The sequence below is a fragment of the Protopterus annectens genome, chromosome 5.part1, assembly GCF_019279795.1.
Source record: "Protopterus annectens isolate FY-2018-M chromosome 5.part1, PAN1.0, whole genome shotgun sequence".
In the NCBI taxonomy this organism is placed as follows: Eukaryota; Metazoa; Chordata; order Ceratodontiformes; family Protopteridae; genus Protopterus; species Protopterus annectens.
The window spans coordinates 675,745,613-675,767,570 of record NC_056736.1 but is presented as its reverse complement, the minus strand read 5'-3'; the positions used below and the strand labels follow the sequence as shown (position 1 = coordinate 675,767,570).

At 43.2% G+C, this 21,958-nt stretch overlaps 1 protein-coding gene across 1 annotated transcript in view; it reads left to right on the top strand.

Annotated features, from left to right (window-relative positions):
* CENPJ (centromere protein J) overlaps positions 1 to 21,958 on the top strand; it is a 921,807-nt gene that overhangs the window by 363,341 nt on the left and 536,508 nt on the right. Inside the window, exon 6 of the mRNA XM_044072847.1 lies at positions 3,093 to 3,335. Coding sequence (XP_043928782.1) covers positions 3,093 to 3,335 — 243 coding nt within the window. The remainder of the gene's footprint in view (positions 1 to 3,092; positions 3,336 to 21,958) is intronic.

Here is a 21,958-nt window from a genome sequence, read left to right as displayed (position 1 = left end):
ACAACTGCCTTCCATTTACATTCCCTCATCTGCTGTACATTACAATGTTTCACCTGTCCTTTTTCCCTGTGTTCATTCTTGCAGTTTATTTGTGTGTCCCTCTGCAATATACACACTTACCGCACTGTTTATTTTTAACAGCAGTCCATATATCCTTACAGATCATTTACACAACTTCTATACAGAATGGCTGAAATGGGTTTTCAGAACACTCTGCACTGCATACACTGTCCTGTATTGTGTTTGAACCATACTCATTACTATATGATAAACCCTGGTAATCATTGTAGCATTCCACACAGTCCTGCTAACCTAGATTGCTCTACTGTAAACAGGTTTGCTATTTGTGTATTTTTACATGGTTTCCTAACCAGCAACACTATTGCTGCCCACAAAACCACACTTGTTTATGTTTAAATGTAGTGTGCAGCATGAATATGTAATTACCACTGCCGCTCACCGTGCAAACGTGAATTGTGTGTAGGCTTCAAGCCTACATGGAGTTTATTGAATCTCACAGTGTGTATGGTGATTCATTATATCCTTTGCATCTTTCTTAAATCTCAGTTTTTCAGAATTTTTCTCCCTTTCAGAGCTCCATTCCACAATTTAATCAGCACATGCACAGGACAAAAATCCCCCTATACTCAGTTTACTCAGCATTCACACTCCCAACTTCACGATAAGCACATTTTATATTCGCGCAAGCAAAGAAACACACACACACACACGCACACAATAAATCAGTTTTTCAGACAGGCATACATCAGTCTTACACACCTGCATTATGCTCATACAAATGCTTATGCATGCAATCATTCTGCTTTCTCACATCACATAGGAGCAAATATCTCTTATACCAGCATTGCACTCTTACAAACACTCGCACGCATTCGCTCTGCTTTCCCACCCCATTCTTATAGGTACTCATTTCCTGCAAGCATTGCCCACGTACAAACAGAATCAAACACAGGCATAGACATACAGAAAACTTACCTCATCAGTTGCACACACTGCAATAATCGAAAATCACCATTTATATCCAGATACAATTGCATCTACCACGGAAATGAGCAGGAACTGTCCTGAGACTGCAGTACACAGCAGTTAGTGTACATGGAGCTTTTAAAATGCATTGCATGGTTAATTGGTCCTGAACTTTTTTAAAGTGACATGACCAGTTAACTGCAAATAAATGTATGTTTTTATTTTCTGCTGAGGTTTTGGCGGGCCACAGAAAATGTATTGACAGTCTGGATTATGTCCCGTGGGCCACCCGTTGGACAGCTCTGATTTCGTGTAATCTCAATTAACTGCGTATTGCACGTACGGCTGCTGCACAGCTCCAAAAGTCCGCAAATGCAATCAAAAACAAAATGAGCGAGCAGTAAATGTGGAATTCCCTTTTAATAAAATAAAATATTGGAATGAAATAAATACATCATAACATAGGTAGAGGGAGAAAAGAGCCCTACTACCTGCCCCAAACCGATTTCGGTTGTAATAGCCTTTTTCAGTGAGAAAAAGTTTTTTCTGTATTAGCTCAGTTGGAGAGATTCTTAAGATCTGTACAGCAGCTGAGATTTGTTTCTGTATCTCGATTTAAAGATTATGTTTAAACATCCAAATCAGAGGTACTTGTTATACTGTGTCTGCCATTATACACACGCACACACACACACACACACGCACACGCAGACACACACACACACACGCGCGCGTGCGCGTGCGTGCGCTCATAGTAAGAAAACACTATTATTAGACAGCTGTGCTGTGGCTGCCTGTTTGCAATAAAAATACAGGAAAATATGTTGTTAAAGCCCCAAAGTCACTGCTGATATGTTTGAGATTTTTAAACACTGAGGCCAGAATTGTGCAGAATTTGCAGTGTTGGCATGAATGACTGTGTGGCTAACCAAGAAGCAGAAAAGATAAAAAAGATTGGTGTTTCGTAAAATTGTAACCATTTCTTTTCCTTGTGACTCCACTGCCACCACCATACAAGTTTGTAATTGCTGCAGTGTCTTCAGCATTTTTCTTGCTCACCTTCCTTGTGTCCTGTAAAAGTGCAGTTAAATTGTACAACGCAACAGAAACTCTAAGTAGCTGCAATTTTTGCTGCTACCTCTTTGTATGATAATTTTTGGCTACACTTCTTATATCCTAGAATAAATGACTGCATGTTACAAACTGCCTTCCACTACTGGATGTGTTGTTGATCAGTTTGATTAATGTATTACACATACTTTTTAGATTTTTCTGACTCCTCCTGATTCCCCTTCACAAGCTCCACATTATTTAGCTTCGAGAAAGAAGGCCCCCTACTCATTAACATCTTCAAGATGAGATGCACAAATTGGAAGCAGGCTTAACATGTATGCAGAGACAATATTGTTATTAATTAAAACTTGAAAGTTTTTAATTACTATTTTGAGCAAGTATGACCATTGAAACATCCACAGAAGATCACCAGGGCTCCAAGGCATCTATCCTGAAGTAAGTGTTCCAACTATGTGTGTATACAAACACAGGTCTACTTTAGTAGACCCAACATTTCACTTACCCGACACTCGTATTGCCGAGATGAAAGGACTGACAAACCCAGAAGACTGACATCTGGAACACCAACTTTTCACTCGAGATAAGTAACTGCTTGGCCATCCTGTTGAACTTTGCCCCTTACCCCAGCCGTAATGCAATCTCAGAGTTGTTAAATTTAGTTAGGGGGGCATGGGGGACAAGGCCCCCCCACATGGGTGGGTTTAGTTTTGTTCATTTTATTTTTATTCTTATTTTTTGGGATGGCCAAGCAGTTACTTATCTCGAGTGGTAAGTCGGTGTTCCGGATGTCGGTCTTCTGGGTTTGTCGGTCCTTTCGTCTCGGCGATGTAAGTGTCTGGTAAGTGGGATGTCGGTATAGTGAAGTAGATCCACACACACACACACACACACACACACGTATAAAATAACAGGAGTTGGAGGTATGTTATGGTAATTGTTCATTATGGATGCTGTTATTTTTTGACACAAGTATCCAGACTCTGGTGCAGATCTGCTAATCTGTTAAAAAAAAAAATCTTGCTTATTTGCAGACTTTGAAACAAGAACTTGCTAACCTTCAAGAAGAACTGAAGCAGAAGGAGATGAGATGGTCAGCTACTCATAATCGACTTAGGAACCAGATAGAGACATTAACTAAAGAAAACACAGAACTGCGTGACGAAATTAGAGTAATTGAAAAATTACGTCTTGAAGCCTGGAAAAAAGCAGAAGCTGCTGAAAACAGCAGGAAGTCTGAGAGCATTCCCACTCAATTAAAAAGTGTAGGATGCTCTGTAAGTACAATCAATACATTTTTTGTCATTCTTGTCTAAATATTTCTCTTAATCATTTTCACATTTGCATGACTCAAGCTTGTTTACCTAGCTGGCCAAGTCGGTTATCATTGCAACTTATAACATCTAGTATTCAGTGGAGTAATTTGTTAGGTCTGTTTCTGACCTATCTCTAGTGGTCTGACAATTTCCTTCATCATGAAAGTCCATTCTTTCTCTCAGGGCTAAAATGTCCTGCTTACCTTCCCTGCCCATAACCTGCTCTCTTCTGGTGGTGGGATTGGTCCCAGCAACTAAAACATGTAACCAGAATCTACGCATCAGGGATGGCTGGTTGGGCCCTGATGGTGGTGTCCTCAGTGCTTTGGTGGACATTTTATTTTTTGCTTTGTGCTCTTTCCCCTTGTAATGGCCCAATTGGTTAATGATAGTTATAAATACATAGTCTGTATAAAAAGATGTATAAGGTTAAGGAAAACAGAAATGATGAAGTCATTGTTTGTAAGTTGCATCTGACACAAACTAGTGAATAATAACATGGAAGCCTTATAAGGCAACTAGCATGAGTAACTTGTAAAGCGTACAACGATAATGTACCAAGGACATCCATGGATGTGAACATTTAAATTATTACGAAAAATGTAAATATCTGAACTTGTACAGTTTTTCATATAGATATTTAAATGGAGACCTTATTCAAATATATACAGCATTTAAAGACAACTATTTCTGGGAATGTTTGGGGGATATCAAATAGTAGTAGCCTGTGTAGGAAACTGTATAGGAGTGGGAGATGTACAAACTGGTTCTCTCAGAGATTAGCTGATGCTTAGAATAGACTATCAAATTATACTAAAGCAAGGACTAGTTTAGATATTTTTAAGAATAATATGGACACTTATTATGGAAATGATTGTTTAGGTCTATTGCTAGGGTTGAAGGGTATTATTGACTGTGCCTGAAATATGGGTATGGATGTATGTATGCTAGAAAAAACTCTGACCGGGAAGAATCTAGCTGTTGATGAAAAAAGCATTTCTAGTTTTAGCTTTGGTACATGAGATGGCTTTCTAATTCAGAGGAAAAAATAAATCAAATGCACTCAGAGGTAATTAAAATAACTGAAATACCGAAGGAATACATCAACTCAAATAAAAAGCTAGAAAATTAAATATTTAGTTATTCAGATGAACTAATAAAATTGCAAAAATCAGAGGCTGAAATGAAGAAAATGTTGTCTTTGGTATGAGGCTTCTCAAGAAGAGCTGTTTCAAAACATAGTAAAGATTGAAGACCAAGCATGTAAAGAAAATGGGGATTTCCTGCTGTACCAGAGAAAGTGGAAGGAACAGACTGTATTAATTTTATGGACGTACAAATGAGCAACTTGACTGGTGTTCCACAACAGAATGTGTTAATTGAGAAAGCACTTTGTGAGTGTGTGTGTGTGTGTGTGTGTGTGTGTGTGTGTGTGTGTGTGTGTGTATGTGTGTTCTCCAAACATAGCCATTGGAAAGGAGCCAAGACCTGTATTAATAAATGTACAGTCATATTAGCAGAAAGAGTCGATGCTAACAAAACTGTGGATGAAAGATGGTGCTAAAGTTGGAGACAACAGTAAGTTTGTGGAAATGATTATTCACTGTATGCCAGGCAGAAGAGAGGTAAGTTTATCCCATCAGTCAAGGAATGTTAAGCGGCATGTGTGAGATTCAAGTTAGTGTATCCAGCTTTCTTCAGAATATCTTTTCCTGTAGGATCAAAGTAATTTTTGATGCAAAACAGGTTAAGCAGAAAAAAGTTTATCCAATAAGCAGTGAGCCCACAAACAGAAAAGGACTGTGCTTCTTGTTCTTCTAACAGTAACCATGCCCATAGAGAGACTTTGGCAGTGAAACATTTTCCATTAGTCCAAATGAAAATGCTTGAGAAGCACAGGAGCTGGCTAGAAGAATTAGAAGCGCCCTAGATTTAATTAACATACTGGTGTTGGGAGATGCTGGTGATCAGGAAGAAGACCAACAACACTAAAATTAGTGAATAAATGAGAAACTATAAAGCATGAATCCTACTGGATATAGGAGTAAACATGCAAAGTGTGTCTTTGCAAGAAAACATGGTTGAAAAAGTCTTGAATTTTGTTGACTTACTTAAACTTGGAGGTGAACTGTAAAGCATATACCCTACTTTATACCATTAATATTTAGAAGAATACTGAAGAGAATGAAGTAACTGTAAGTAAAGCAGTTTTTGATCTTACGAATAGTTGTATATACAATTTTATAATGTAGATTGCATATTATATTGTGAAGCAGATCTGCATATTATACAGTAAGGAATAATAAATGTGAGGTGGGGTGATATCAGTGATTGCTGTATATGTAAAAGATATTAAAGCGTTTGTTTGTTGTAAGGATTTATACTATAATGAGGTAACAGACTAGTCAGAAACGAGTTAAGGTTAATATAATGCTGCAACCTTGGGATGCTGGTGTGGTAGTAGGGCATAAACGTGTATTGTTACAAGTAAAATTAAGATAGTAATATATTCTTGCAGTAGTTTAAGCTATATGAGTTATGTCTTGCATAGGATATAACAGCTGGCCAACTTCCAAAGCTTCAGGGCACATTCCATGCACCCAAACCATTAAGCAGCTCCAGTTGATATGGCTAAAATACAGGTTTAGATGCCAAGCCCTTCAGAACTTTAATGTAAATGAAAAAGGGAGGCTAAAGCCTGAGAGGACATTGCTAGGAAGAATACATGTCTATACCATGACATAAAAAACACAGTAAAAAAACGGGATGTTGAGGGTGTCTAAGCCTTGAGATGGTGTTGCTACGAGGAATACAAGTCCATGCCATGGCATAAAAAACACAGCAAACAACATGGAATGTTGAGGGAGGGAGCAGCTGCTTCAGCATTGATAAATTGAACAGATACTGTTATGGTAAGTTTACTTATAGAATGGCACTACGTTCTTCATACTGCTCACTGCTGCATTAGCCTAAGCTGTAAAGGTAGATTACCATAGCTTAGGACAACTGGGAAGAGGAAAGGGAAGGGTCCATCTGAAGAGAGATGGAGAACAGTCCTAACAAAACCTGTCTAGACCTGGAAAAAGAGTCCATGTTTATAGTGCTTTGTAACAGTATGCACAGAGGACCAAGCTGCTGCTTCTAAAATACTTCTAGAGACCAACCCTTTCCAAAAAAACACCGATGAAGCCAAGACCTTGGTAGAATGTGCCTTGACCATGGCTGCAGTAGTTTTGATATGGTGGGAATAAGAAAAGGTAATAGCCTGAGACAACCATTTGGAAATAGTCTGCTTTGACACACTATGTCCTTTCTTATTACTTCACAAGAAATTAACAACTGATCAGACGTTCTAAAAGATTTTGTTCGGTCAAGATAGTACCTGAGTTGTCTGTGGACATCCAAGGCATCAAGTATCCTTTCTCCCCATTCTTGGCTCAGGAAAGAACAGAGAGAGAGAGATGGATAATTTGGCGTAAAGTAAACACCAATACCACTTCAGGCAAAAGAAGGATTAGTTCTCAAAGAAACCCTATCTCTGTTGAAAATGAAAGAAGGTTGACGCACCATAAAAGCTTGCAACTCATATACTCTTCTTGCAGACGTCAGAACAATCAGTAAAACTGTTTTCCATGTTAAGAACCTCAAGTTAGCCAGATGAGCTAGTTCAGATGGACCAAATGTAAGCTTCTCTAACACAAAATTATGATCCCAAGGAGAAGCCACCAGTTTGCTGGGAGGCTTCTTATGAGGTATCCCTTTCAGAAGCATTTTGAGATGCAAATGCATTGAAAAAGGGGATCAGTAGGCAGGCATGCTGAAATACCTGAAAAATGAGCCTTGAAAGAGGAGCAAGACAGGCCATAGGAAAGTAACACACACACATAAAAACATTAGCCCTGAATGGGTGCTGGTGGTTCTCTTTTGTTGGCACCAACAAGAAAACATTTTCCATTTGCTTATATATGGTTTTCTAGTAGCAGGCTTTCCTCCCTCTATTAGTACCTGCTGCATGCCCTCGGTAAATAGGTACTTGAATTGTAATTAATAACATATCATTCAGGCAGTCATTTGTACTTTGGGGTTGGGATGTATCAAATACCCACTGTTCTTTTGTGAGTAAATCCAGTCTGTGAATAAGCTTCTGGTAATTGTTTCTGGCCATTTCCAGACGAAGGAAGAACTGTTTCATAGTTTAGTACTAGGCTATCTGCCCTGGGGCATTTGTAAGCCTAGCCATAGTGATGTGGTTTTGCCACCCCATTAAATGGTACAAAAATGTACAGAATAAATTTAGAATACTGTGTCTCTGTCTAGTAGTGACACAATGAATGTCCCCTTATATAATAGAATTAGTTTACTGTGCCCCTGTCTAGCAGTGACACAGATGTGACCCCTGGGGTAAACTTACGATCTCCCATCCACTCATCAAAATTTCTCTTGAAGAGAGTCAGTGAGGGGCTCTGCCTAATACTAACTGGGATCTTGTTCCAAAGCATGGGAAGCCTCTGGGTTATGAATCTATCCCTTCAGCATGTCCTATTCATACTTGTGCCGAGGTTTAAGTCTTTAGCTCTCGTGGTCCTGATGGATTTGGATTTTTTGAGGTGGAGCATGTCCATCAGATCCTGATTGGACATGGCCTTGTACGTCAGGCAGAGATCACCTCTGAGCAGGCGGTATGCTACTGAATAGAGCTGAAGTTTCTTTAGTCTGGCAGAATAAGACATATTTTGGAGACCCTTGATCCTCTTGGTGAGGTACTTTTGTGGTCTCTCCAGCTGTTGCAAATGCCGGGTGAGGTACATACCAAATGGGACATTGTACTCAATCATGGGTCTCATGAGAGAGGAGTATAGGGGTACAGTGACATCCTTGGATCTGGATGTGAATCCCTTCATGATGAAGTGTGCAAGGTAGAATGTTTTTCTAACCACTTTGGCAATGTGGGTGTCAAATGAGAGGTCGCTGTCAACTTGGGTCCCTAGATCTCTGATTACTTTTTCCGTACTCAGTGGGTTGCTGTCTATGTGATAATTTGTGGGTACTTTGTTTTTCCCAAAGGGGATGACTGTACATTTTTTGGCATTTAGTTTAAGGCCGTGACTCCGGCACCAGTTGTCCGCGACTGTGAGGCCTTTTGTAGGATGTATGTGTCCGCTGGTGTATCGACTATGGCGCCTAGTTTGCAGTCATCTGCGAACTTTGTCAGCCACAACCCTCCCATGTTTGCTTTAACATCTGAGAAATAAATGCCGAACAAGAGTGGTCCCAGGACAGATCCCTGTGGGACACCACTTGTGACTGGCTTTGAGTCTGACATTGCTCTAGCGATTTTAACTTTATGGGTTCTGCCCTTTAGCCAGTTTGCAACCCATCTAGTGACATAAGGGTTTACGTTTAAGCTGTTGAGCTTATCTATGATGCCTGAGTGGGGTATTGTGTCGAAGGCCTTAGCCAAGTCCAGGTAGGCTGTATGGACTGCTTTGCCCTCATCAATGGCTCTAGTGACTGTTTCGAAAAAGTCAACCAGGTTCAAAAGGCAGGATCTGCCCTTTACAAAGCCGAACTGGGTGGGGTCAAGTGTCTGTAGGTCCCCTATGTCTCTGTTTATGAGTTCCATAATGATACTTTCCATAGCTTTGCAGACCAGGCTGGTTAAGCTTATGGGGCGGTAGTTCCCAGGGTCTGTAGAGGTACCTCCTTTGTGGAGTGGGACCAAGGTTGCTGTACGCCAGTGTTCAGGTACATATCCTGTAGTAAGGCTAAGGTTAAATAGCATTTTTATGTGTGGGTTTAGTTCCTCTTGAAGTTCACGTAGCACGCAACCCGGGATACCGTCAGGTCCCATTGATGCTGTGTTTCTAGCTTTGTTTAGGGCGGTTCTCACTTGGACATCTGAGATGACAGGGAGATTACATTCATCTGGGATAAGTATTTCTTCTTTTGGGGGTGAGGGAGGGGAGAAATTTGCACTGAACCTGTCCGCCAGAATGTTGGCAATATCTGTGGGTTCAGTGTATTTTTTGTTGTTGTGAACTAACTCTGAGCATATATGAGAGTTTCCGCCCAGGTTTCTAACATAGCTGAAGAAGGCTTTGTGGTTATCTTTAGTGTCCTTAGCGATTTTTATCTCAAAGTTGGCCTTGGATGTTTTTATGAGAGAACGTAGTTTTCTGCTAATGTTGATCAGAGATGTCTTCCCTTTATGGGATTTTGCTCTGATGTGCAGTAGCTTCCTTCTTTTGTTATACAGTTTGTTAATGGCTGAGGTCCACCAGACAGGACGCTTGCCTTTGGTGGAGATGGACTTGGATTTATTTGGGATTGCATGATCCATGCATTCTTGGAGATGTCCATAGAAAGCATTTGTGAAGGATTTGGCATTGTGGGATGTGGTATCCACTGGCTCAGTGGGCTTAAAGGATACCATCACAGTCTTAAGAAGAGTGAAGTCTGCTTTTGAGAAGTTTTTCACTGTGGTCTTTTGTGCTGGGGGTGGAGGTGGGATATGTATATCCAGGGTGATTAGTTTGTGGTCAGATCTCACTAGTGAGGGGTATACCTCCGGTGTGGATCATTTTGTCCCCATGTTTGTGATGATCAGGTCTAGTATATTATCTCCCCTAGTGGGATAGGTGACTAGTTGTTCCAGTGCATTTGAATTTATGAATTCCAGGAACCTTTGGGCTAGGGTATTAGGGCTAGAATAATGTACCCAATCTATGTTTGGGTAGTTGAAGTCTCCCAGTATGATGGTATTTTGTGATACATTCATATCCTCCAATGTCTTCAGGAAGGCTGAGTGGGGTTCCTGAGATTGGGAGGGTGGTCTGTAACATGCTACCAGTTGTATAGCAGTTTTGCCTATGGTTAGTTGCACCTGTATGGTCTCTGATGCTTCATGTGTTGCTACTAACCTGGAGGTGTGGGTGTCCTTGATGAATATGGACACTCCCCCTCCCTTTGAGGTTCGGCCCGGGTTTTGGGGCCGAAAAGTATGATACGAGGTATAGCCTGGTAGCGCTGGGGTGCTCAGGAGCCTTGAACCAGGTTTCAGTTACTGCACAGACGTCGATGTTCTCCATGCTGAGGAGTGCATCGAGTGCCTGCATCTTGAGATTTAGACTTCTGGCATTGAGCAGCATTACCCTTAGTTTTTTTTCCATTTTTGTTTTATAAGGAGGTGGGTTTGTCTTTTGAGCCTTGCCTAAAAAAGGCACTATGGGGGTGGCAAGAGCCTTAGCCAATATCCAGAAGCCCAGTGGTGACAGGTGTAAGCCATCCCTTGCGAAGCAGCGTGGCTTGTCCAACATGTAATCCCATGCAGACAGACATTGGATCCCCTTAGAATGACACCAGTACTTGAGCCAGTTATTAAAGCTGATCATCTTGTCTTTGTATTGTGGCATCATTCTTGATGAGGGCAAGATGCTGCTCATGGTCAGGGTCTACCAGCCTGGGCTACATAATCAGAGAGCTCCTCTGTCTCTTTTCATGTAGTCCAGGGAGGTACGTCTCAGGTCATTTACGCCAGCATGGACAATGATGGAGTCATATTTGTACTTGCTTTGGAGTGACTTGAGTGCGTGTGTTGTGGCGGATCCTAGCTCCCGATAGGCAGCTCACAGTCACCCTCTCCTTGTTCAGACTGGTCAGTGGGACATCAGTGTGTCTGACTATAGAGTCACCTATTACTAGTGTATCAGGCATGGTGTTTGGCCTTAAGGGCTGTGATTGGTTGACACACTGATTTATTGAAGTATGTGTTGCATGTGTTTTGTTTTGAGGTGGTGGATTTTTGGATGTCTGCTTTGGGAGCCTCTGTTGTTTCGGTAAGTTTTTTATTAGAGCCTCCGAGTATGTCTTTGTGTTTTTATGTGTTTGGTTTGCAGTTGTGGTAGGTCTATGTAAGACTGGGATTGTTGTGTGTGTGGTTACTATCTCCTCCTGTCTGGTCATGCCAGCCCTGAGTTGAGAGAGTTCAGCCTCCAGTTTGGCTATATAGTTGCATCTCTCGCATGTATTTGTGTTTGTTGGGAGGAGGAGAGGGTTGTCTATGTACATGAGACAATTGTAGCATTGTCTCAAGATACCCAGATTGACCAGCTGAACTGGAGAGGACGCCAGTAATCTACCACTCGACATGCTAGAACAGTATAAGGGAGTTCTGTGCCTTTAAGGGAAGTGGATATTCACAGGGGTGGTAGGTAGATGTAGTGCTTTACTTAGTACGAGAGTGCTTACTTAGTAGAGAAGTATTGAGAACAAGTGCTAGGCTTATAATATAGTGAGTAGTCTGATTATACTAAGAGTAGAGCTTCCTTAAGGAAAAATTTGAAGAGCAGACTTGGCAGAGCCAGAAGAAGTTTAACCTTGTTTAACCGCTATGCGCACAACCGCGCAAAAACGCCCAGAGGCGGATTTTAAGCAGGGAACTACAAAAGAGCTAGAAATGGTCCAAAACAACCAATTACTACAGCTCTTGTGCTGAGGTCACTTCCAACAAGGACAGGTAGGCTGCTCAAGGCTCCCCACTCCCACTGGTGAGCAAAGAAACTTCCTTCTATCCAAGTAAGGTAATGGACAACACAGGAACTACACCACAGCCCAGAATACAGCAATGCCTGTAAACTGGTCTAAACTAGTCGAGGAGAGGCGGGAAAACAAGGATTTTTCTTGTTTGTTTTTTTGTTTTTTTTGATAGAAACACACAGAAAATGCAGAAACAGTTATAAATCAGTTACACAGGCTAGCACACTTTAGTGAGCAGCCTCAACAGTTAAATTAAACAAACAAACAAACTTTCGATCAAATTCGAGTAAAAAGTAACTTTAAGTGCAGATTTTAAAATAATGCAGCAAACAGCTAAAAAACAGTTTAAGCTTGTGCAGGGTAAGCTACAGAAGCTATTCCAAGTGAAAAAAAAGCAAAGATACTTAAATCCAGAAAGTAGTCGCTTTTCTGAGTTCTCTGTAGCTAGGACCACTCTGCAGGACCACGAGGAGCTTGTCTGAGCAGTATAGCCAGAAAAAAAAAACGCCCAGAGGCGGATTTTAAACAGGGAACTACAAAAGAGCTAGAATTGGTCCAAAACAACCAATTGCTACAGTTCTTGTGCTGAGGTCACTTCCTACAGGGACAGGTAGGCTGCTCAAGGCTCCCCACTCCCACTGGTGAGCAAAGAAACTTCCTTCTATCCAAGTAAGGTAATGGACAACACAGGAACTACACCTCAGCCCAGAATACAGTAATGCCTGTAAACTGGTCTAAACTAGTCGAGGAGAGGTGGGAAAACAAGGATTATTTTTTTGTTTTTTTGATAGAAACACACAGAAAATGCAGAAACAGTGATAAATCAGTTACACAGGCTAGCACACTTTAGTGGGCAGCCTCAACAGTTAAATTAAACAAACAAACAAACAAACTTTCGATCAAATTCGACTAAAAAGTAACTTTAAGTGCAGATTTTAAAATAATGCAGCAAACAGCTAAAAAACAGTTTAAGCTTGTTCAGGGTAAGCTACAGAAGCTATTCCAAGTGAAAAATAAGCAAAGATACTTAAATCCAGAAAGTAGTCACTTTTCTGAGTTCTCTGTAGCTAAGACCACTCTGCAGGACCACGAGGAGCTTGTCTGAGCAGTATAGCCAGTTGCTTGGGCCACAAGGGCGTCACCACATTTATCTTGGGGGATTCCTTATACATCTTTAGAATTACTCAGGATGTCAGTGGAAATGGTGGAAAAGCATAGAGGAACATTCCTGTTCAAGGAAAGGCCTTCTTGCATGGAATCCTGTCACATAATTTTGCCAGTTGATTGTTTAGAGAAGAGGCAAAAAAGGTCTATCTGAGGAATTCAGCACAGATGGATCAAATCTTGGAAGACTCCCTGATCTATTTTCCATTCATGAGGGACAGCTTTTGTCCTGCTCAGCTAATGTGGCAAGCAGTTTTGCTGTGACAGAATGTAGGTGCCTGTACAGTTAGATTATGCTGTAAAGCTATTTCCCATGCTAATATGGCTAGACTGCACAAGGGTAAGACCTAGTTTTACCTTATTTATTTATATACCATGTCGCTGTGGTATTATTTGTAACTACTTGAAGAATCCTGGAGGCCACAGATGATTCAAGAGAATTAAAAGCCTTTATAATAGCTGGCATCTCTTTTATGTTTGTTTGCTGTGCTCTGTCTTTCTTGTCCCAAAGACCTTGCATTGTTATCCTACAGTACTCGACTGCTTTGGAGATTGAGGAAAGAAGGGTAGACCTGGGTTCCGAGATAGTTGATGTCTCCAAGTGATTTCACTTTTCACAAATCCCAGAACCTGAATTTGGAAAGATAAGGGACGTTGATGTTGGGACACGAGAGACTTCAGATACCATCTGAAAGTTCTGAGCACATAGTGCTGAAAGAAATGTAACTTTTAAAGGTACATTGGGAAGCAGTTCATTGAAAAATAAAATTTTAAACTGTGGGAAGTAGGAAGGCAGTCAATATTTTAATGCATTTAATAGAACAGTATATAATTTATTTAACTAAAGGTAGGCAGTGTACTTTTTCTTAAGACTGAAAGGTAATGTCTGTTCAAAGCATGCAAGATGTTTTTCACATCTTGGAAGAGGAAGAAAGATAACAAAAGAACAGATGGTACAGATGAACTGTGCAGTGGTGCATTGGTTCATTTTGTCGCTTCACAGCAAGAGGTTCTGTAGTTCATTTCTTGGCTGGGGTGCCTTCTGTGTGGAGTCTGCATGTCCTCCTTGCGTTCATGTGGGTTTCCTCCGGGTGCTGCAGTTTCCTCCCACGTTACAAAGATATGCATCTGGAGCATTTTTCCCCAGGCTTCCGCTGAAAATTGGCTCATTCTAAGTTGGACTTTCCCGGTAAACAAATGTTAAATAAATAAAGTAAATCAGTGAATGTGGGCACACAGGCTGTAATGTGCTTTAGCATGTGTCACATTAATTTTAGATTAGTAATGCTTGAGGGTGCAGCCATCAGTTTGAGGCAACTGCTCCTATCTGGAAGTGTAAACTTCATTTGTTGAAACTTTGCCTAGCTTTGTGCATTTGTTCCAATTTAAAAGGGGTGGGGAGTTTTGAAAATGTTTTTAGTTTTTTGTCTGAGTGTTTTCATCGAGTCTTGAAAAATGTGACATAGGTTCAAATAGAGATGAGGAGAAGTAGCAGCTTAAAATATCAGCCTGCCAAACATTAGTTTGTGCATGCAATTCAGATGTTGGCAATACACATACAAAAGAACTGTCTTGTATAACAGGTGGGATTAATAACTTTCTATTATAATGGCTACTCTGTAAAATCATGGAATGTAAATGTCTTATAGTTATAGATAAAAAGCAAAGAGTATTGGATTTACTAAGAAATGTTGGTTGCAAATAGTAATGTTGCAGGAGATGCATTTTGATAGAAATGAGCATGTGAATTTGACAAAGATAAGATTTCAGCAGAATATTAGAGACAAAGAAAGAATGAGAGTAATAATACTGATTGCTAGAGGGGCTCCAGTAGTGAAAACAGAAGAAAAAAGGATAGCAGTGGTAGACATGTGGTAGTAACTGGCAAGGGAGGAGAATTGCATTGACATTTATTTATATTCCACTAAAATCTGCTGTTATGGAGCTTAAAACGTTTGGGAGAAATAAACAGCTTTTAGCAGGGAATATTATGTATGGGAGGGGAATGGAATTTGATTTGCAATAGTAAGCATATAACGAGATCTAGAAGGGAAAAATAAAACAGGCTAGGTTTCTGAAGAAATATATGAAAATATTTGGTATGGAAGATTTGTGGTATTAGGAAATCAAACAGAATTTCCATATTGTTCACTGAGATATGATTACGCTGCCAGACTGGATCCTATTTATATTTCACTGGAGCATGTGTATTTAATTGAAAGCTTCAACACACTTCCAACAATTATTTCAGATCATGCACCAATAAAAAGCAAGATAATTATATAGGGTAATGAAGTAAAAATGCTGTACTGGCTCTTTCCTACTTAACTTAAAAAGAGAGGAATTTAAGGAATGGATAGTGGAAATGATTCAGGAGTTATTAGGGAAGACAGAAATTTATTCACAAGGGATAGCTAGTGACTGGGATACAATGAAAATGAAGTTTCAAACTAGGACAGAAATAAAAGAAAAGGATATGGGGAAGAAGTAATCGGAACTATTTAGTGGGACTAACAAAGTTTAAAGTGTTGCAAAAAAGGAGAATTTGACAACAAGAAGAGAAGAAACTGCAGAGCACTAAAAGGAAACTAAGTGATGTTCTTCATCTCACATTGCTGCAGTCCTTACATATGGGTAGTCCGCTGTCCTCGGTCGGCCCGAATACCAAAGTATTAGGCTGACGTCGGTCATGGGCGCTCAGTACTGACATCAGAGCGTCAGGGTATAAGAGCACATGACCGACGTCATATCCTCAGTCTTTTTTGCCGCATGGTCCGATGCAGAAGCAGCGTTGCAAGTGCCGTTCGGCATTCTGAAATTTTCGTATTCTGAGTTTCAGACCGAATCCAAGTTGGGCTAAGTACCCGTTAGAATATTTTTGTTTTTCTTGCCTCAGTTAATTCCGGATGTCAGAAAAAGTGAATAATTGTATTTCTTGTGGGAAACAGATACCGCATAGGGATTATCACTCTCTTTGTATTCCTTGTTTGGGACCTGAGCACGGCGTGAGTCGGGTGTCGCTTTGTGCTAAGTTTAATAAGCGCACCATCAAGCGTAGGTTAGATTGCGCCAGGCTTGTCTTCGCAAGCGGTGTAATTATAATATGCCGTCGGATCCTCCGGCGCCGCTACTGCGAAGAAGCGCAAAGACAAATCTTTAAAACCCAGACAGGATGAGTCGTCCGTTCCGGACGCCGGCTCTTTAGGAACTACGGGGGAATCTGTGGATCCGGCCGAGGTTTCAGTTGAGTCTCAGGAGGAGACTTTGATTTTGCAAGATGTGGCCTCTCAGGAGGCAGGTCAGGCTGAGGGGCCTCTCAGGTTACTGTTCTCCTTCCTTACCTAAGGGATTAGGCCTTCTCCTTCTGTTTCTAAGGCTTCTTCCAAAGGCAGGGCTAGTTTACCTTTCCCTGGTGTCAGTCCTAGTTCTGCAGGTTCTGTGCCTAAAAAGCACATGCTTAAAATGGCAGAAGATTTAATTACTTTGATAAGAGGTTCTATGCCCCCTCCTGATAAGAGGCCCAGAGTGGAGCCAGAGATGGAGAGTTTGGAACAGGCCTCAGATGATTCAGAGTCTTCGGCTGAGGACATTCAGGATTTTCCTACTTATTCTGATTCTGATGCAGAGGATTCCACTCCTTCTGCTTCTCCTCCAGAAGATTTTTCCTTCTCAGAAACACTTCATTCTATGAAGGAGCATTTTAAATGGGAAGGTCAGGATTTCTCTGATTCACGGAAGAGGCTTAGGGAGTTCTTGTTTTTACCACAACATAGGCCCTTGGCTATACCTCCTGTTTTGGATGTTGTGCAAGATGTTTTCTCTGAGGCTTCCCTTAATCCAGATTCTTTGCCTCCTGCGCCAGTTAAACCGGACAGGTATTACAGAGTACCTGAGGCTCATAAATATCTGTATAAGAGTCCTAGGGCAGACCCAGAAACTATTAGCCAGGGACCTAAGGGTGTCAGGGCTTCTGTTGTAAAGAATCCAGTTCCTATGGATAAAGAGGCTAGAGCTTTGGATAGATGGGGTAAAAAGGTGTATACCTCTTCTACTTTAGCAATGAGGGCTTTGAATTGCCAGTTTCATATGTTAAAGTATCAGAATTTCCTCCTTACTCAACTAAAATCTAAAGTGGATGCTTTGGCGGAGGGCATTGAGTGTAAGGAATTACAGGATTTGGTACATGTCTCTGAACAGGTGGGTAAGCATTCTTTGCAGTGTGGTTTTGATGCTTTGCAGGCTTCTTCCAGGGTGGCTGCCACTGGTTCAGTTCTTCGCAGGCACGCCTGGCTAAAGGATCAGAATTTGTCAGAGCATGTTAAAACTAGAAATGTTAAGTTGTCAATCTCGCCTTCATTCTTGCTGGATGGGTTCGGAGCCGATCCTCAGCTCCGACTCGGCACTTGCTTTAGCTCGAGAACTCCTTTTACCAGCTCGAGGCAACCCTATATCCCATGATGCAAGGCGGAACTACCTCAGATCTCGTTTGCCGCTTAGCGAAAGAGTTCTCCTTTGCCAGCTGAGGTAAGTTTTTCTTAGTCAAATAAGAAAAAGTGTAGTTAGGGGTTTATTTTTCCCTGTTAGTGTTAGTGTAGTCTGTAATTAGTTACAGCCCACCCTATTCCCTATTTTTCAACCTTTTTATAAACTTTTATAAGTTTTAATTTAAAGTAGTTTAGTCAGGCCTAGTTCCCCTTAGTTATCCCTTCCTGTGTGTTTGTGTAAGGGATTAATTTGTGTGTTTGTGGGGACTGTTTGTGTTCTATCCTCCTAAGGATGTCAAAAGAAGGCAAGGTCTCAGGCTTCAAGAAGTGTGACCAGTGCTGTCAGAAAATGTCTGTGACAGACGGTCACACTTCTTGTGTTTATTGCCTGGGGCCTTTGCACCTGCAGGACTCCTGTGCTTTGTGTCATGCTTTTAGCCAGAGAGTCCTGCAGGAAAGGAGGAATAAACTCATCCTCCGAGGTTTACTTAAACCTGAAGGTTCTCCTCCTAAATCAGGGTCAGGAAAACCTCATAAGCTACCGAAGGCTCAGGCTACAGTGTCCAAGCCTCCTCCAGTGGCTCCGGCTCCGTCGGAGCCGATATCGGCTCCGGCTGGAATCGATACTTCTTCGACTCAAGTAGTGGGTTCGGTGCCGGCTGGCTCCGGTACCCTGACTACTGTGGCCTTGTCGGCTCCGGCTGGAGCCGACACTTTATCCAGCATCGGAGCCGAGAAATCCTCGGCTCCATCTGGAGTTCTAGGGACTTCGGCTCCGATGGCTTCGACCCGTAAGAGATCTCGGTCCCCCTCTATTATGAGTATCCACTCGGCTCCGGGATCTCCTCTTTTGTCGGAGCGGAGCCATCGGAGCCGATCTTCGAGATCTTCCAGGCTGTCTGACCACGACTTGGAGAGGGTGGTAAGCAGGCTGTTGAAGTCTCAGGCACTGGCCCAAATGCTCCATAGCCAGTCTCAACAGACTTCGGCTATAGCCCCAATTCTTGAACTTCCTCCTCCGACTCCACACCAGAGTTCGGAGCCGGAGCTTCTTGGGACAGCGACTGTTTCGATGCCGGAGCCGATACATCCTTTGGCTCCGTCGTCCTCGGCTCCGATCTCCTCCTTGAGACCTTCCGTGGAGGGATCCGGTCGTCGGGTTTCCACTGTCTGCTCCAAGGGGGCTAGTGGCATCGGACCCTTGTCCGACCCCGCTCTCCCTCTCGGGGCTTCGGCTTTGGTAAGCTCGGCACCGACATCGGCCTCGGAGCCTTCTCTCTCTTTGGAGCCGACCATTCCTGTCTCTTCGGAGCGGGTATGTTCCGGCCTCCCGGGGAGAGGAGCCTTTGAGGTGATGAGGAGTGTCCTGGTCTCTGAGCCCGGTCAACGGTCCATCCCTCTAGCTCCTCCCTCATCAGTGCCTGCAGATGCCTCTTGCTCTCAGGCCCAGGGATCCATCGCCCCAGGTTTCCCCACTGGGAATTTCCTCCTCTTCCGAGGTTTCTCCTGACCCTGCAGGGGAACCCCCTCGGAAGAGGACGTGTAAGAGGAAACACACAGACTCCCCTGAGTCTACTACATCTGATACCGACTTAGATGAGTCGGAGGGTTCCCACGGTTCCCCTCTGAGGATGTCTCCTTTTCAGACATCCTTGAGCTCCTCAAACAGAGGGGGAATTGGCCCTCCATTGACCCCTCCGAGGATGAGTCGGTATACCTGGAGGCTTTTGGATCCCGACCCTCCACCTCCTGGGTGTCTCCGCCTTTCGACCCACTTATGCAGGTAGTGGCTCGGAAGGCGTGGGCGGCTCCAGATTCTGTGGAACCTGTCCCCAGAAGACCATCCAAGTTCATTACGGCCCCGTCGGATAAACAGTTCCTTTCCAAAGGTGTCTCTGTGGATGCTATGGTGGTGGCGGCCACTAAGAAGGAACTGGCAGATCCTTCAGTACCTGTCCATCCTCCTAACAAGGATTCTAGGACCATGGACAGGTATGGAAAGCGGATGTTTTCTTCAGCGACCTTTGCTATGCGTTCGCTGAATTACCTTTGTCACTTCACCAGGCTTCAACGAGATATTCTCAAGGAACTGGGTGAAGTAGTCCAGGATCCTTCTGCTGCTGGGGCTCAGGAAAAGATTGCCTCACAGCTTGCTATCCTGAATTCCATATCTAACTCCTCCATGCGGCTCATATCTTATGCGGCCGATGGAGCGAGCAGGGCCGCAGGCACAGGAGTTGCTCTTAGACACCAAGCCTGGATGCGGCTGTGTAATTTTGCGGACCCCTTTAAGGCGTCCTTCACTAATACCCCCTTTGATGGTTCGGCTTTGTAAGGACCTCAAGTGAAGGATACCTTGACCAGGTGTGAGCAGGATGGTAAAACTCTTTCTGCCGTTGGAGTCCAATTTTCCGCTCCTTCTAAACCATATCCCAAGGGTCAGAAAGGGGGGAAGATGTGGTTCCGTAAAGCCCAAGGAGCTACACCGGACACACGTGGTCAGTTTACCCCCAGAGGCAGAGGGGGTAACAATAATAGACGCCGCCCTAGAGGCAGGGGGGGTCCTCAGAACCAGGGCAACAGGGAGTCTCTTCCTGAGAAGCCCTTTCAGCATCCCTGAGGTGTTGCCCGACTGTCCACCCTTGGAGGCAGTCGGGGGAAGGATTTCACTGTACCCAGTAGCCTGGCAATCCCTATCCCAAGAGAAGTGGGTACAGTCGATTATATCCGAGGGTTACAAGATCCCCTTCGTAAGGTTTCCCGTACCTCCACAGTCCCTTCCAGACATCTCACCCGGTCAAAGGGATTTGGCAAAACAGGAGGTTTCAAAACTCCTAGAAAAAAGAGCCGTCCAGACAGTACCGGCAGACCAAGTAGGATCCGGCGTCTACTCAAGATTCCTTTTGGTCCCCAAAAGGACGGGAGATTGGAGACCAATATTAGACCTGAGCAATCTGAACAGATTTGTCAAAAAGGCAAGATTCCGGATGGTCACGCTTCAGTCCATTCTGCCCTTTCTGGGCAAGGACAACTGGATGTGCTCTATAGACCTTCAGGATGCGTACTATCACATAAAGATTCACAGGCGCTCCAGGAGGTTTCTCCGCTTTCGGCTAGGGACCAGTCATTACCAATTCAGAGCCCTGCCCTTTGGCCTCACTTCAGCCCCCAGAGTGTTTACCAAATGCATGGCAGTGGTCACAGCTCATCTGAGACGTCTAGGATTCCAGGTGTTTCCTTATTTGGACGACTGGCTCCTCTCCGCCACAACCAAATGTCAGCTTCTTCAGTCCAGAGACTACACCCTTCAGCTTTGCAAGAATCTGGGAATTTCAGTAAATTTCGAAAAATCTTCTCTGCTGCCTTGCCAATCTATCACCTTTATAGGCGCAGAGTTAAATACCGTCAAAATGTTAGCCAGACTAACAGATCAAAGAATTCTGGACATCCAAAAATTTGTTCGGCTTCTGTTACAAAGCAACAAGATCAAAGCCAGGTTTGTCCTGAAAGTTCTAGGCCTAATGGCTGCGGCCATTGTTCTTCTACCACTGGCTCGCTTTCACATGCGTCTCCTGCAGTGGATGCTATTCACGCAGTGGTCGTATCACAATCTTCCGATGAGACACGAAATCTTAGTAACACAGTCGTGCAGGGCTCATCTGGGCTGGTGGATATCTTCCCCTCTTCTTCATCAGGGCCGACCCTTTGTTCCCCCTCCTCCAGTTGCCACAGTCACCACGGATGCCTCTCTGATCAGATGGGGGGGGAATTATCAGGGCAGGATGGTCCACGGGACGTGGCAACCCATAGAATACCATCTGCACATAAATGTCCTGGAGATGTGAGCAGTGCTTTTAACGTTGCAAGCCCTCGACGACTTTCTTCCCACGGGGACTATTGCAGTACAGACGGACAACATGTCCGTGGTCTGGTACATCAACAAACAGGGCGGAACCAGGTCCTATCCCTTATGTCGAGAAGCTCTCAGACTTTGGCAATGGGCGATCTCTTCTCAGGGGTTTCTGATAGCAACGCACATCCCCGGCAGGTCCAACCTATTGGCGGACAGGCTAAGCAGATCTATTCTGATGCCTCACGAGTGGTCTCTCAATCAATCTGTAGTGGATCAGATTTTTTCTGAAGTGGGGCACTCCTTGTTGCGATCTTTTCGCTACCCCTCAAAACAACAAGTGCCCAGACTATTTCACTCTATTTCCCCTTCCAGGCCAACCCCTGAGAGACTCTCTAACCCAGGATTGGCCTCGGGACTTCTTTATGCTTTTCCTCCCTTTCCATTGATTCCACAAGTCATTCAGAAAGCCACCGCTTTGAGAGCCAAATTGATCCTCATTGCTCCTTTTGGCCTCGACAAATTTGGTTTCCGTCTCTGCATCGTCACCT